The 16314-nt window shown below is 46.1% G+C and overlaps 1 protein-coding gene across 2 annotated transcripts in view; it reads left to right on the top strand.

Annotated features, from left to right (window-relative positions):
* SF3B3 (splicing factor 3b subunit 3) overlaps positions 1-16085 on the top strand; it is a 65398-nt gene extending 49313 nt beyond the window's left edge. For both annotated transcript variants that reach the window (XM_061594000.1, XM_061594002.1), the window contains exons 20-26: positions 477-633; positions 1430-1555; positions 11600-11812; positions 12422-12520; positions 13534-13677; positions 14308-14412; positions 15390-16085. In XM_061594000.1, coding sequence (XP_061449984.1) covers positions 477-633; positions 1430-1555; positions 11600-11812; positions 12422-12520; positions 13534-13677; positions 14308-14412; positions 15390-15530 — 985 coding nt within the window. In that variant the 3' untranslated portion in view covers positions 15531-16085. The remainder of the gene's footprint in view (positions 1-476; positions 634-1429; positions 1556-11599; positions 11813-12421; positions 12521-13533; positions 13678-14307; positions 14413-15389) is intronic.
* The last annotated feature ends 229 nt before the right edge of the window (positions 16086-16314 follow it).

Here is a 16314-nt window from a genome sequence, read left to right on the forward strand (position 1 = left end):
AAGCGTTTCTGAGTTCAGGACTATAAGTTTTGTAAGGTTCTGTTTTGAAATGAGCTTATGGGAAGCATCAGAATTGCATGTGGGGGGTCTTTTCAATTTAACATTGCGGAATGCGAAAAATCCATGCTGACTGTGGTATACAACCACTCTTGTGGCTGTATAATTTGTCTATTTCTGCTGAAGACACTAGAATTAAGACACAAAAATGCTGACTATCTGAAGTTTATTTAAGCCTTAGGGCCAAATGTTTGGTGGTCATTGATTATGATCCAATCAGTTGACAACAGCCCTACATTATATATCGTTGCGTGCTGTCTGTTGCGTTTATATAGTGCCTTAAAACAAGCAAAATATTCTTCTTTGCCTTCCCCAAGGTGTTCTCTGTCTGTTGTTGCTCTGAAGCAGTTGTCTCTTTTCTGCCAGAGCCAGTTTGTCCCTGGCTCTTGTAATGACTGTATCGTTTTCGCCCTCTACAGTGTGGCAGTGTGCCGATTTGCCAATGCTGGTGATGACTGGCATGTTTTAGTGGGGGTAGCCAAGGACCTCATCCTGAACCCCCGCTCAGTTGCTGGAGGCTTTGTCTACACCTACAAGCTGGTGAACAGTGGGGAGAAGCTGGAGTTCCTACACAAGGTAAGAGTTCCCTGCAGGCGGGCGTGGGGTGGGGTCCAGGAAGAGGAACACTGGGATGAGTAGTGGCTAGAAGGGACCAAAGGTGCTAACTTGGAAGAAAAACCACAACTGTTAAGAGGCTGTACTCCACAAATTGTTTTCCTTCTGTTCACAAAAGAGCAGCAATGTCATGACAGAATTAGATTGTGCCTGCATTGTCATCCGAAATGTACTCTTGCTGCTTGCTCCCAGGATGAATTGAGCAATTATGATAATGATGTGACTTGCAGGTACTGAATGATGGCCTCGACATTTGGAGCAAAATGGTATTTTCTGGGGTGAGGTGATTCACAGGTTGTCTGGCTTGGAGTGGCAGAGCTGCGCAGTAAGGCCCTGAGGGTGGCTGCTGAATGCACTGGCTCCTCTTGGTGTGGAGGAGCCAGTGATGTGCAGCACTGCAAACGATGAATTCTCCCTCCTTGTTGGTATCCAGCAGTCTGGACCTTGGGGTAGGGTTCCCTCCTTTCCTGTTCTTGCCTTGGGCAGGAGCTGGGCTCGGAGGCCCCTCTCCAGAGCCACTCTATCATGAAGAGCGAGGCAGTGGCTCTGCTTGCATTCACTCTTCTCCAGCCGACATCAATAGGACGTGACTGCAGAGGGTCCTGCTCTTTGCTGGTGGGGTATCCTGTGCCAGTGTTCTCAAGGCTTAGCCCATTCTTGTAGCAGCGGGCATGGGATTGGCCTTGCAGTGAAGAGTAATGGTCCTCCTTTGCTTTGCGTGCTTGGCTAAGGCTTCTTTCACTTTTTTCCTCTTCAGACCCCAGTGGAGGAAGTCCCTGCTGCTATCGCCCCATTCCAAGGCAGGGTGCTAATTGGGGTGGGGAAACTCCTGCGCGTGTACGACTTGGGCAAGAAGAAGCTGCTCCGAAAGTGTGAGAACAAGGTATTGAGAATGGAGGGATGGGGAGCGGTGCTGGAGTGGAGCTCCTGCAAGGTGCCTTTCCTAAGGGAGACGGCTTGCTCTCTCGGCTTGTAACAAATGTAAGATGTAGCCTTTGAGCTCGGTGCAAGTTCCAGGCAAACATTCTCCTGCCAGTTTTGGTTTTCCTTTCTAAAAGATACACTAAATTGCTTAAGAGGAGAGGTCGTCAGTGCTGTTTCCTCTCCGCACCTTGATATATTTTGTCTGCCAGATAGTCCTTTTCTTCCCTTAGCAATAGAATGAAGGATCTCAGGCTCAAATGTGAGGTCTCATGTTTCTGAAGCAACAATACATGATTCACATATCTAGAATTAGAGACATGAAGGCCTGGGGGGGAACTGGAAAAATGACTGGGGTGGGGTTTCCAAAGCCTTTTTTGTTCTTTTTTCCTGAAAAATTGAAACATCTTGGATTATGAAATATTTTCTTTTAGAATGAAGAATAAAATGTTTAAGACAAGGTGTTCATGTATTTTTGCTAGATAGGGCTGGAGGACATTCCTGATAATGGCTCCTCCTACTGGTCGTGGCAGGCAGGGTCTCGAAACTTCTTAGTCTCCTCTCCTGGGGGAGGAGTCATCCCGCTCCCCAGACTGGCCCTGCCTGCGGCCTGTGAAGGTTGGGTCTTTTCTTCTCTCTGCTCAGAACTTCCTTTTACCTTTGTTTTTTTCCTGTTTTTTCTGCTTTTTGTCATTCTACTCTCCTTAATGCCAGCTATTTCTCTTCTGTCTCCATCCTTTACTGTTTTCTCCCCCCCCCCGCCCGCCTTCACATCATGGGTCTGGGGGCTTGGGAGGATCGTTCAGTCCAGCTGAGCAGTTTGGCGCCGTGTGAGGCGTTCTTCAGAGCAACGGAGCGTGGCTAGCCGCAGTGCTTCAGCAACAGCGGCAGCCACTTTTGAAGGGCGACTGACTTCTCGCTCCTTGGAGCTGCGTTGTCGCCACACTCGTACTGAGCGAGATCGCAGGATCCGGCTCCCCCCTCCCCTTTCCGAGGAGAAGAACCAGTGAGGTGTGCTGCCTGGGGGTATCTACCCCAAAACCGGATCGTGCACAGCAGCAGGGGGTTGAGCGGCGCCTGCTCCGGCGGTTCACCATTGCAGCAGTTTCCTGCACTTTTTTCCTAAGTGCAGAACAGCTGCGGCTGCCACTTTATGGCTTTGCCTGCCTTTTCCTCGTTCTCCCGCCAAGACTTCTGTCACACGGGAGATGTGATGGACTTTCGAGAGCTGCCAGCGCAAGGCTCAACAGGCTATCAGCCTGTGCTCTCCCCAACCCCAATCGGGGGCAGCGGGGGGCTGAGTATGCCTGCTGAAGGTATGGAAGTTCCACCCCCCATTCCCAGTTTCTTAAGCTCTTGTCTGGGGTCAAGGAGTTTATCTTCTTTGAAATCAGTGGCCCCATTCACCATGTCCTTAAAAGTAAGCGGGACAGGCCCTCCAGTAGGTGATCCCATAAGGGAAAGCGGAGGCGCAGATGTCACTCTAGCGACTCACGCAGGGAGAGGAGATATAACAGTTTGCCATAGCAATACAGCTATACCAGATCCCCCTCTCATTGTACCTTAGCCATCCTCTGGGGTGGCACACCCCCCGACATCAACCTGGATGTCCTACTCCTATTCCCTGTCATATTGTGTAGTGGGGGGTTCAGGCAGCACCCAGGGCAGGAGACAAGGATCTCACTGGTAAAGGGTGCTATGAGTCAACAGGACTGATCAGACACACGCATACCCCGCACCCACTACGGTCCAGAGGTTGCAGGTACAAGGACAGTCGCCCAAGCAGGTGTATGGCCAACAGGGGGCATTGGCTGATTTGGATGATTCCCCTGAACCTGACAGGGAAGAGGGGAATCATCGGGAAAGGATCTAGAGGTGACCCAGGCACAACCTAGGCTCTTTGCCCTAGAGGTTTTTCAATCCCTTCTTCTGGAGGCACACAGAGTGTTGCAGTTCTCAGAAACTGAAAGGGGAGGCGATGCCCATGCCCAGTCAAAGGAAGCCTCAGGAGGGGAGAGTGTTCTTGAACTCAGGTCCTGCTTGCGGGCTTTCCCCAGGCACCTGGTTGGCCACTGTGAGAACAGAATGCTGGACTAGATGGGCCACTGGCCGATCCAGCAGGCTCTTCTTATGTTCTTATGTTCTTAAGGCTTTCTCTCGACTGGTGCGAAGCTGGTTATTGTCCTCAGGCTTTTGATGATGTGTGGGCCGCAGAATGGGAGTTTCCATGTAAATCAAAGCTGCCTACTAAATAGGCAAAGAAGCACTTCGTGTTTGCAGCAAGGATCCTAGTCTCTATCCTGGTTAGATGTTATATATATTCCCAGGATATTAAGGGGCCTCCCCCTTGGCGAAGATATCCTTCATGAAGGAGACATACAACCCAGGGATACTTGGAGCTACTAGTTATATTTGGAGGAAATTCCACAGATTTTCCTTTGGCAGCCAGTTTGTGGGATCTCACCCATTGAGCTCCTTCAGCAGTTTGCACCCAGTTCTTGCAGAACCAGAAATCTGAGGCTGCTTCTGTTCTAAGTTTTCAGGGGATGAATTGGAATCTGCACCAGGCAGTTTTTCCAGTAAATTGAGGAACAGCCTATGGCACCTGAGCCCTCATCCCAGTTCTTGGCCACAGGGCATAAAATAAAATAAGGATGTTCCCTTCTGCTCCTGCCAAACAGCCCACAGAGGTGGTTTAATTCCCCACACCCCTTCAGAACTGTCCGGAGGGCTGAGTGGGTTCACGATGTTTTTGAATTGGCCTACCTTTCCCTGGTGTCTGCCTTGATGGTTGATGTGAGGCCCCTTTACCCAGAGGTTGTCAGCTGGAACAAAGGGGGTGCCTATCAAGATTTTTGGGGGGATTGGGGATGCCTAAGCTTAGGTGACAAGGTATCCCCTCTTCCCTGTGTTCTAGCCCTGACACCAGGTGCTTAGGGGGGCAGTGGATGCGTGTAGTGTACTCCCTGGAGAAAGTGTGTTCCTTCCATGTGGAAGGGTTACACAAAGTGACTCCCTTAAACCTAGTCAACCTTCGGGTTGGCTATGTCTGTTCCCTCCTCCCTCAGAAACATAAGGGGTGAAATATCTGGGAAGAAATCCTGTGTATTTCAGGTTTGTTCCTGTGGAAACGTTAGCTTTTCCTCCTCAGAACAGACAGAGACATGAGTAATCTGGGCTGAGCCATTTAGAGAGCTAGGCCTGAAATGGTAGGCCCAGGGAATGTTGCCGGGACAACAACAGAGGAGCCTGTTAGCTCCTCTAGGGGGCCATAGTCGGAAAGCTATACTGTATATGGAAAGCCTCAAAGCCTTTCTGAGGCCTCAAAAGGTTATTACACCCCCTCCCCCCAGGAGAAGGCCCACAACCCTTACATGTGGTAGTATTTATTTGCAAGAACAGTTGGCTTGTCTCTATAGCCACAGTTGGAATAAATGCAGATAATTACCTTATGAAGAGCCAGTGGGGTGTAGGCCAGTCACTGCCTGCCAGCTTCAGAGGAAGGCAATGGTGGGCCTCCTCTGAGTGCTGCTTGCCATGAGGCCTTACTCATGGGGTCGTCATGGGTCGGAATCAACATGAAGGCATCCTCCTTCGACCTTAGGAACCCTTGTGGAGCCTGAGCGCACCTCCCAGAGGATGGTGGTTAAGCATCCTGGTGAATGAAACTGAAAGATGGGCTTTTCTCTTTTTCTGGTTTCGTGAGGCTATATCCCTAGATATTGAAAAAGTTCCACTTGCCTCTGTGTTGTCAGGGTTTCAGTATACTGGCTTATGGTATACACAGCTTCAGAAGAGCTCAGTTTCTATACTATAGGTGTAACGGCCTGCACATAATGGCTCCTTCAACTTCAGAGACTATTCTGGTTTTTCTGTCTGAGCCTTGGCAGTTCAGTATTAATTAAAATGTATGTTTTCTTTTTCTTTTTTTTTCTTTTTTTTACAATAATTTTTATTCAAATTTTCATAAAACATAGAAAACAAAATCATAAAACATTCAAAGACAAAAAACAAAACAAAACAAAAATGATTAAACAAAAAAATAAAATAAAATGTTGACTTCCCATTTGTCACATATCAAATCAGTTATAGGTCTACAATATATAACAATCCTGTCTCTTAAATCATATTATAAAATCACTTTCCTCCAGTAGTTATCTTAATTAATCATCAAATCTCATAAACATTACTTTATTCTTTCCACAAAAAGTCAAAGAGAGGTTTCAATTCTTTAAGAAATATATCTATCAATTTTTCTCCAAATAAACATGTCAATTAATCCATCTCGTTAATAATTATAACAATCTTATTGTCATAACCATAGTCCAAATAAACATTTCGATTAATCCATCTCATCAGAATCTGTTAGATCCAATAATTTCAATAGCCATTATTCCATTATCCCTATTAGTTCCATCTTCCATCTTCAATAGTCCTGTTAAGTCCAGTAATTTCAGTGTCCAATCTTCCATTATCAGTATTCCATAATAATCTTGCTGTTGTAGCCATAGTCATATAATAAGAGTCTGATGGGAATTTCCTCTATCCCAAATATTTTCTTGCCATCCATTCTGAATAAGTTGCTGAAATACTGTTGTAAAGTCATATCTGTGTTCTTCTTTTTTACAAAATGCACTGGCTCATCTCTTAAGAGTTTTTCCATTGTCACATGGCTGCAGTTAATTCCATAGATTTTCTCTATATCAAGCTCCATCACGTCATTCCAGTCCAGAAGATTATCCAAGCCATTGATAACTTTATCTCTAATATCTTCATTAATTTCTTCAGAGATAACGTTAAATTCCAAACAGTAGATTTTATTTCTAAAATCCATAAACTCCAGATCTTTTTCCAATTCCACATTTGTTCCAATCTCCAGGGCTTGTATCTTCCCTTTATTTTTTCTTTTCTCATCTCTGATCTCATTCTCCTCTCTCACAGGGTCCCCTATTTCTTTAAGCTCCTGCGTCATTTTGCTCAGTTCAATTTTCAGCTCCTTACTACCCTGTCGCAGGGTTTGTTTCGTTATCTCAATCTCATCCATTATTTTCTGAAACATAATTACTTCCAGATTCTCAGCCACTTTCTTGATTGCCATTTTTAAAACCACGAAAACAAAGCAAACCAAAAATAAAGAAGAACCACTTCTTATTTCAGCAACAATTGGGTTAATATTCCAGGCTTGATGACATCACAGTATAAACAGAGCAACCTGCCTTATCTCTCTTGTGCAAGAATGCAAAACAAATTTAGTTCCCAGCATCAAAACAGTTAGTGGCGTCGTGAAGAAGCAGATTCGTCAAAATAAAATAGACCAAAAAAAGAATAGTCCCAGACAATATAATATTCCTCGGAATAGAAATCAGGAATAGAAATCCCTCTTCTGTTTATTATCTTTAGAATGCACTTCCAGGACAGCTTTTTGCGACAGAAACAGAGATAAGCTGTTAATTTCGTGAATAACAGAGAAGAGCTATATCTCACCCAGAAGTTGTCCAAAGCCGATCAATCTGACAAATCTCCTTTTGCTGCAACAATTTAAACCAAGTAAAAAAAATAATAGAAAGAAGGGTGCTTGCCTGTTAGTCCGTTCTCTCTTTGAAGAAAAGATAAACGTATCGCTTAAGCAGATAGAGCTTGTTAGAAAGTCCGTCCGGCATTGTTGGCTGGACCTTATCTCATAAATTAATGAAATCCAGTCCTCCCAACAAAAACAGGCTTTGAGGTTGATCTCTACGTTTCTCCCTGCCCGGGAGAAATTTCATCAGTCAAAAAAAAAAATGTTCTGACTGATTTATATCTGAATAAGCTTCTTTTGAGGCGGGAGCCCGTCCCAAAAGCAGGCACAAGCGAAGTCACCCTTCCCGGAAGTCCAATTAAAATGTATGTTTTCAATGATAGCCAGTGTGGGACAGTGGCTGGAGTGTTTGGCTATGACATGGGAGCCCATGGTTTGCATCCCCACATGGCCGTGGGGATCATGGGGTGACCTTGGGCCAGTCGCTGCCCCTCAGCCTCGAAGGAGGGCAGTGGTGGGCCACCTCTGAGTAGCTCTTACCACAGAAACCCTATAAACTCAACCAAAGGTTTCATGGGGTCGCTATAAGTCGGAACCGGTTTGGAGGCAGTCCACTTCCTTTTATGTGTTAAATGTAACATAAATTTCTTTATTCCTCTCTTTCATAGATAATCCCTGTCCGAGGATTGTTTTAATAGAATCAGGGAGCAGAAGATGCTTGCCTCTATACTGTCTAATCAAGAGGAAAAGCAGCCCCTATCCCTCTACTCTTTTATGTCCCTTTAATCACAGTTTGATTATGGGGATGGTTCACAGTTCTACGTGACATTGCCAGTATCTGCCACCACACACAAGTGTGAGAAGCTGCATCTAGCTGCAGAAGCTTTTGCCTCAGAGTTTGGTATAAGGTCAAACCATTCTGACATATAGATAATGACCTTTACAAATGTCCTTTGAGCATGCTCTTTCTGACTTAATTGGAGGGGGGTGTCGGGCTATAATCTGATGGGCGACGCTCGTCCCCCAGTCCTTTCAGTAGCTTCTGCTTCTGTTCCAAGAGCCCACTCCAGAAAAGGGGAGAATTAGGATGTCCATTCCAGACATGTCTTAGAGGGAGCTACAGTGGTAGTTGTTGCTCTCCAATTAATGGAGTGTACGATGGATAGCTTGGTGGCTGAGCGGATCGGGTCGAGGGACAAGTTTTTTTCGGGGAAAGTCCTGGATATATTATATTGGCCTCACATAAACCGTTAACCAATAGGGGTTTCTCTCCCACCTGGAGGGTATTTTTGAGCTGGTGCTCAAAAATCTGGGTGGATCCATTGTCCTCAACTGTTCAGGCCTTCCTGGGTTTTTTACACTCAGGTTTGGACCAAGGGTTCAGTGCAGCCATCCTCAGGTGCCAGGCAGCTTCTGTCAGTAGTATGTCCTCTAGTCTGGGGGTTCCCTGTTGTCTTCAAACCACTTGCTCTAAGCGTTTCCTTAAAGGGGTGGTTCTTGTTTCTCCGCGGACGGTTCACAGATTTTTAACCTGGAACCTAAACTGGATGTTGTTGGCACTAGCAGGCTCACTCTTAGACGCTATGGCCACCTGCCTTCTGAACCCCTTGTCTTATATGACAGTATTGTGGTGGCCACCACATCAGTTTTTTATAGGTCTCAGGAGATAGACTTACCGTCTTTTCTGACCATCTCCTTCCTACACTCAGGTGCGTAGGTGGCACCTGTTGGACATTATTTCTTTATTTCTTTATTTCTTTATTGCATTTGTATACCTCCCCATAGCCTAAGCTCTCTGGACGTTGGGGGTGCTACACACTGGAGTTTAGACATCCCGAATCATCATTTGTATCTTTCCTGGGGAACTCTTAAGAGAAAGAAGGTGTTTACCTCCTCCATCTCTCTCTGGTTCAGGGCAGCCATAGCTCAGGCCTAAGAGGCATTGGGTAAGGACCCTGCAGCACATTCTGTTTGAGGGCACATTCTGTTAGAGGGGTGGCTGCCTCTGAATCATGCAAGGGCGGTTTCCCAATCATGGACATCTGCTGGGAGACACGTGGGCCTCTCCACACACCCTCATCAGATATGATAAAATAGATTTCTGTTCCCTAGCCGATGCTGTGTTTGGTAGCAAGGCATTCCAGAAGGGGCTAAATCACTAGTTTCACACAGAGGAAGCCCACCCTGGGGATGTGGATACTGCTATGTTATATCCCTAATCAGGAATGTCCTCCAGCCCTATCGAGCAAAAATTGAAATTTTACTTACCGTGAATTTCTATTTGTAGATAGGGCTGGAGGACATTCCACCCACCTCTGCTTCCTCTGCTATGGCTTTCTGGAGCGAGAGTTTGGGGGCTTGAAGCATTCTGCTAGTGTCTTACATTTTCACACGATGTCTAGTACTGCGTGTATCTCATTTTGTGGGAAGTTTTTCTCCAGTTGTCTGTTTTGTCTCTGGTTATTACCTTTTCCTAGTTACTACTTTGTACAGGTGTCTGTTTAATAAACGTCTGCATGGTTGGCGTTGATGGGGTCGAGGAGTTCTTGCTCTGTCAGCTCGGTTTGGGGAGCGGGATGACTCCTCCCCCAGGAGAGGAGACTAAGAAGTTTCTAGACCCTGCCTGTCACGACCAGTAGGAGGAGCCATAAGGAATGTCCTCCAGCCCTATCTACAAATAGAAATTCACGGTAAGTAAAATTTCCATTTTCTCTGCCAAACTGATTTCTAAAAGTTATGTAAGAGGAAGATGTACGGTGTCAGATTATTGCAATTCCTGCATGCTGAGGACAGGCATGCCCTGAGTTGTACATTAGGACAACTCTCAGATGCAAGAGCAAGGTGCATTTCTGCTTCTAGGAGGCTCTGCCATTGACGCAAGAGAAGGATGCTTTGTCTTCTTTGCTTCTGGGCTGCCTCTTGCTGGCATAGATGGTGGATCTGTTTCTGTCTCAGAGGACTGCGGGTAGCGGAAAAAGTACAGAGCAACACAAAAATATGCAAACTGCGAGTGATCGCTCAGGAAGTGAGACTGATTACCTTTCAAGCAGTGTTCACTGAGTCTTGCTCTTCCACCCCCTTTTTTTCCTCAGCATGGAAATTCCTGCTTTATGTCTGCTTAACACTGGAGGACTGGAGGTGGCATAATAATTTTCAGAATACATAATTTCCTTTGTTTTAATATTTATTATTATTTAGTTATTATTTGATTTATATCCCACCCTTCTTCCCAACAGGAGCCCAGGGCAGCAAACCAAAGCACTAAAACACTTTAAAACATCATAAAAACAGACTTTAAAATACATAAGAACAAAACAACTTTAAAAACAGTTTTTAAAAAGCTTTGAAGAGATCTTTAAAAAAAGGTTAAAAAACATTGTTTTTTAAAACAAAGGTTTAAAAACATCTTAAAAAGCAATTCCAACACAAGCACACTAGGATAGGTCTCAACTTAAAAGTCTTGTTGAAAGAGGAAAGTCTTCAGTAGGCGCCAAAAAGATAACAGAGATGGCGCCTGTCTAATATTTAAGGGTAATACAGAGGTTCTTCTTTTGATTTCTGACAGTTTCTTCTGCTTTTACTGTTTTTTTTGCCAGCTCCTCATAAACTGGCAAAACCAAAGAGATGCAACTAGGTTCCTTACAGTTCAGCAGCATGTAGCTCCATTTTTTAACATTTTTTAAAAAATTTAAACTAAATACAATTTGTAGTCATTATCTGAAGAAACAGTAGGTTTAATATAACAAACGTGATGGCAAACCAAGTTATACATAATACTGATCAGTGATATTTTTTTTACCGGAAGGGTGCTAAAAAAGATATATTGCATAATTTCTCCATCCTGCCAGCATTTCTCCCCCACTCCCCTGAAAAAGAAAAAAAAATCTCAATCGCTTCAAAATTTCTGGAAATACTTGTGTAGAATATTAGATATGGAGGAAGCCTGGTGACTATGTTTTTCTATGGTGGCTGTTGTTCCCATCTTTGCAATTCCTTGTAAACATTCTGCACAGAAGGGGCCAGAATAGCCTCCCCTCTCCTCGGAGCCCTCCAACTCTCATCAGCCCCAGGCAGCATGGCCAGCAGTCGGGTGATGGGACTTGTAGGCCACCAGGTTGTGTAAGGCAGGAATAGAGGAAGATTTTCACGTTTTGCTTCTTAGAATTACAGACCGTTCTTTGTTTGGCCTTTTGAGTATGTCTCAAACCAGGAGTGGTGGGAGTGTACCAGGTTTACCCCTGAGGGTGTGTATTCTAAGCACACGTCTGGATGTAGAAAGTCGGCCCAGATACGCCATGCCCTTTCTCCTCTTCTCCCACTTCGTTGTAGAAAGCTACTGTTGTCCCCACTATAAATGAACCTAGCCTTGCACTAAGATGCTGGTGATATTCAGGCTGCATTAGTGTGGTGGCTCAGTAATGGAATTGGGGCTGGCATTAAACAGCCTCCTTTTTTAAAACTGCTTCTCTGAATTGCTGTCCTTCCAAGCACATTGCCAACTACATCTGTGGGATCCAAACCATTGGGCACAGAGTGATCATCTCAGACGTCCAGGAGAGCTTCATCTGGGTGCGCTACAAGAGGAACGAGAACCAGCTCATCATTTTTGCAGATGACACCCACCCACGCTGGGTGACCACTGCCTGCCTCCTGGACTATGACACAGTGGCCGGGGCCGACAAGTTTGGCAACATCTGTGTGGTGAGTCGGCTTGAAGCTGTCCTGTGCTTCACTTCAGAAATGTTCTGCTGTTGTTTTGATTCTCTGGTGCAAGACGCTGTTGCTGTGGGTGATGCAGATGAAATCCCAGTCCTTTGCTTTCACTCAGCATCATCTAGCTGGTGGCCCACAAGAACTTTATGTTGCACTTGCACGCTGCTGTCAGTGGGGGCTGCTTCATATGTGCATTATTGTGACTGCTCTGTTGACTGAGGCTCACACTTGGTTGCTCTTGTTTTGTGGCCTGCTTGACACATCACAATCGTGCCCTAGCTAAAAACATATTGCAGTGTAATGTTGGTGCACGCTCCTGAAAAGTTCTTGCTCTGCTCCTCCTCTGCTTCTGCTGCTGCCATGCCACAAATGAAACAAGGTAGAGTCTGGCTTGTTGTAACTTCTGAGCCCAGCACGTGGCTTGTTTGGGGAGGAACATACCCTGAGCATGCCATGGTCTCATGTAACGTGCAGAGTGGGGCTGAGCGTGCACATGTGTGTTGGTTTGCACTCTTCTGAATTCAGTTACCTTTCAGTAACTCCCTTTTTGGTATGGAGGCCATGCAGTGAGTTTGACGCCCTTGCTTCCTCCTGTAGGTGAGGCTGCCACCCAACACCAATGATGAGGTTGATGAGGACCCAACTGGCAACAAGGCTTTGTGGGACAGGGGCCTTCTCAATGGTGCTTCCCAAAAGGTAACGCCTGCGGGGAGAACCTGGAGGCTCATCCTAATTCTCCATTTATTCATGAACTTACTACTTGCTTTTCTAGAACATGTACTCAAAGCAACTTCCTTTTTTAAAAAAAAAAATCCACGCATAAGTCTTCTAATAAAAACACTTTACAATGAATTTATTGTCTTTAAAGGCCAGAGCAACTGCAATGGAATTAATAACAATGCTTTGCCTTTGAGCAGTAGCCAAAAAGGGCTTTTCATAATTAATTTCTGTGTCAAGATAAAGGCCGTGTGGAGCAGAATTAACACCTGCCCAGAGTAAAATTTTACCCCTGGGGTCCAACAGACATCTTCAGTCCTCTGTGATGGGGGGGGGAGTTGTATACGTGGGAATGTACTGATTAAAAACCACATAAAAATCAACTATGGAATGCAAAACGTAGAAGGGTTAAGTACAAGCAAAATGTTTGGAGTTCCCCTTCCCTGTTTTGAGAAATTGCTGGGGCCTGGATGGACCCCAGTGAGCTCCTTGGAAGTTGCACATTCCTACTCCATTTCAGCAGGGGTACCTTATCGTTCGGTGAGTTGAAGTGCAGAAGCACCACAGGATAGCTGACTCGTAATAGTTGAGGAGTATATGGAGTATGAAGTGATTTCAAATGGCTACTGATGTTCACAGGAACCCCATTAATGTGTGTGTTGGTGGGGAGAGCCCTCCTCCACAATCTTATTTTTTACACTGAATCTATTTTTGGAGTTCAAAGTCCAAGCTGGAAATAAAGGTTATAATCAATTTCAAAGCGACTCCACTGTGGTGAAATTCTAGACACAAAACGGAAGGGGTCCAGTGTTCCCCAAGAGCCAAGTAACACCCCCCTCAAAACATCAGCCTTGCAAATTTGCATTAGGCAAATATTAAAAAGGTCCTCACTTGCCACTGGAAGTGATAAAGGTAGGCTTTCTTTGATTGAAATGAGATCATCTGGAATTAAAGCTCATTTCCTTGGGTGTGCATTGTTTGTCTCCTTCCAGGCAGAGGTGATTATGAACTACCATGTAGGAGAAACCGTCCTGTCTTTGCAGAAGACAACGCTGATCCCTGGAGGTTCTGAGTCTCTTGTCTACACGACCTTGTCTGGAGGCATTGGCATTCTTGTCCCCTTTACATCGCACGAGGTAAGAGGAAGCCCTTGTATGGTGGAAACGTTAGAGTCGCTGTAGCGATGGTGAGTTACAGAGGGATGGAAGACCAAGCCGGAAGGGAAGGGAGCCATGGCCGGCTCATAGTTTGCCTCTCGGCTCAGAAATGGTCCTGCTTTGTTGCACGTGCTGAGGTTAGCTATGGTTGGATGTCCTGCGGTGCCTGTCATGATTACGTTGTGTGGTTCTGCCCCTGCCAGCATGCAGAATCTGATCCCTGGCAGCATCGTGCACCTGGGAACCTTTGCTGGCTCTGCCCATGCTGCTCTACCAAAGCAGGGTTGCATGGCAGTGTGAAGCAGAGTGAAAAGGAGTCTGCGTGGTGCCGTAGCTCTGTCAAACTCCCTTCCCCCATGCCAGCTCTTGATGGGGGAGGTTGGGGGAGTCAAGCAAAATTGGAGCCTGTGTGGTACTGTGGCTCCCCATGCCAGCCACCCGAAATAGCCCGTTTCAGCTCTTGGGGGGGGGGGAGAAAGTGCTCACGCTGTGGAACGCTTGTTCAAGCTGGCAGCCAGCAGACTGACTGAAGGTGGCCCAGGACTTGCCTGTGCTTGCTGTTCCATGCCCACTTTTCCTTTCCTGAGGAAGTTTCTCTGTTCCTTTCAGGATCATGACTTCTTCCAGCATGTTGAGATGCATCTCAGATCTGAACATCCCCCTCTCTGTGGGCGAGACCACCTCAGCTTTCGCTCCTATTACTTCCCAGTCAAGGTCAGTCAGTTTTGAGGGTCTCTTCTAGGAAGTACTTGAGTGCTACTAATGTGTAAAAGTCACCAACCTGAATGCCAGGTTTTCCCCCTGCTGGTTTCCCTTGCCTTTTATGTTTAGGTCAGAGCATCTGCCCTGGGGTTGTTGGAACAAGTTTGTCAATGCAGAAGTTTTGATAATAAAGGAACAGCTTTAGGTAATCAGCAATGGGCCACGTGGCCAAGTGATTCTCCCACTCCCCCACTCCAGCGGTTACTCTGGGCGGAAGTGTCTGTTTTCTAAATGAGGTGCTCAGAGTAAAAGCCCCACTCCCCATTCCCTTTCACAGCTCTCCCCTTAAAGACTGGTGGTAGTGGTATCCCATTAGAGCTGGCCTATGTGTCTAGGAGGCCACATGTCTCTCTAAGGCCAACTGTACGGATACAGCAGTGCCATGAGCATTGTGTCAAAATTGGGATCCCTGCCCCTGGTATGGATCTGGATTCCAGGAAGTGCTTCTGTGCCAAGGAGCAGTTGGGCAGCAGGATATTTTGCCATCAACACAGATGATATTGCTGCCTAGAAAGAAGAAAACTATTATTGCAGCTCTAAATCTGCAAGTTCACAGCATTGCAGAGTAAATTGTGCATATTTTGTTGTGTGATTTTGAGCATGCCTGTGAGTTTTATTGTAGGACTAGTTTGTAACCCTTACAGCTTTGGTTACCTACATGACCAGATGCATTCAGCACAGCTCCCCTTTGGCTCCCACTGATTCCGCGGGCAGGGGAATTTTTTCATGAATTTTTGCTCTCTGGTGAAGATATGCTAGGTCCACAGAATTGTTTTAGATCTTGAAGTTTGCTTTTATTCAGCTTGGCTCTTGGGTAACCTGTTGGCTTTTGTTCTCAGTGTGCCTTGGAGCTGCTCTCGGTACTTGGGAATGGTTGAGCCCCTCCCTCTCTCTGCTGAGCTCACAGCCTCTTTCCTTTCTCTTGCTAGAATGTCATTGATGGGGATCTGTGCGAGCAGTTCAACTCCATGGAACCCAATAAGCAGAAGAACGTGTCTGAAGAGCTGGACAGGACCCCGCCAGAGGTGTCCAAGAAGCTAGAGGACATCCGTACCCGCTATGCTTTCTGAGTGGGATCTGTTCAAGGACTTGGCTGGGACTCCTGTTCCAAAGATGTTTTGAGCTCTCACCCACCCATTCCCAATTTCACCACCCCATTTTCTTCCAGGGACTTGAGGTCCAGCCGTGTCGTTGACCTGTTTTGTCCATGCTGTTCAGGAACTGGGTTCTCCCAAGAGGCCATGCCTCTCCCCCTTCAGGAGTGTTTCTGGTCCCTCTCTTTCTGCAGACAGTTTGGCTGCTGCACCCATTGCCAACCTGCCCTTTTCCTGCCTTGGATGATGCCCTGGTGCCCTCCCTTTGTCAAGTGAGCTAGCTGGATGAAGTCCCACAACATGAGCTCCCTTTTCTGAGTTTGTAAGGAGGAAATCTGGGTGTGGGGAGATTGGGGTTCTTGTTGGCTGCCTCCACTGGCAGTATCCGGGAAGGTCACTTCTCCAACCTGCTGTTTTTATCTTTGTGTTTGTAAATATGTCTTGTATCAAGTTGGAGAGGCAGCCAGTATGACCTGCCCTTAAGACTTTCATTAAAAAAAAAGGCACCTGCATTAAAGCCTGGCTGAGAAACTTCGTAGATTGATGACTTCTCTCCGGAATTGTGCCTGCCTCTTGGGACAAGAGCCAAAGATGTGCTCTTGAGGGATTGGCTCTCCATGTGTGCTGGAGTGTTTTAAGTTGGCCTCTTAAACTAGGTGTTGTGTGCATGATTCATACCCGAGCCAGTAAAAAATCCCCTAAGACAGCAGAAGTATTATTCCAGATAAGGCAGCCATAGGTGGGGATGGGGGGAGAGCAT

This window comes from Rhineura floridana, chromosome 13, assembly GCF_030035675.1.
Source record: "Rhineura floridana isolate rRhiFlo1 chromosome 13, rRhiFlo1.hap2, whole genome shotgun sequence".
NCBI lineage: Eukaryota > Metazoa > Chordata > Lepidosauria > Squamata > Rhineuridae > Rhineura > Rhineura floridana.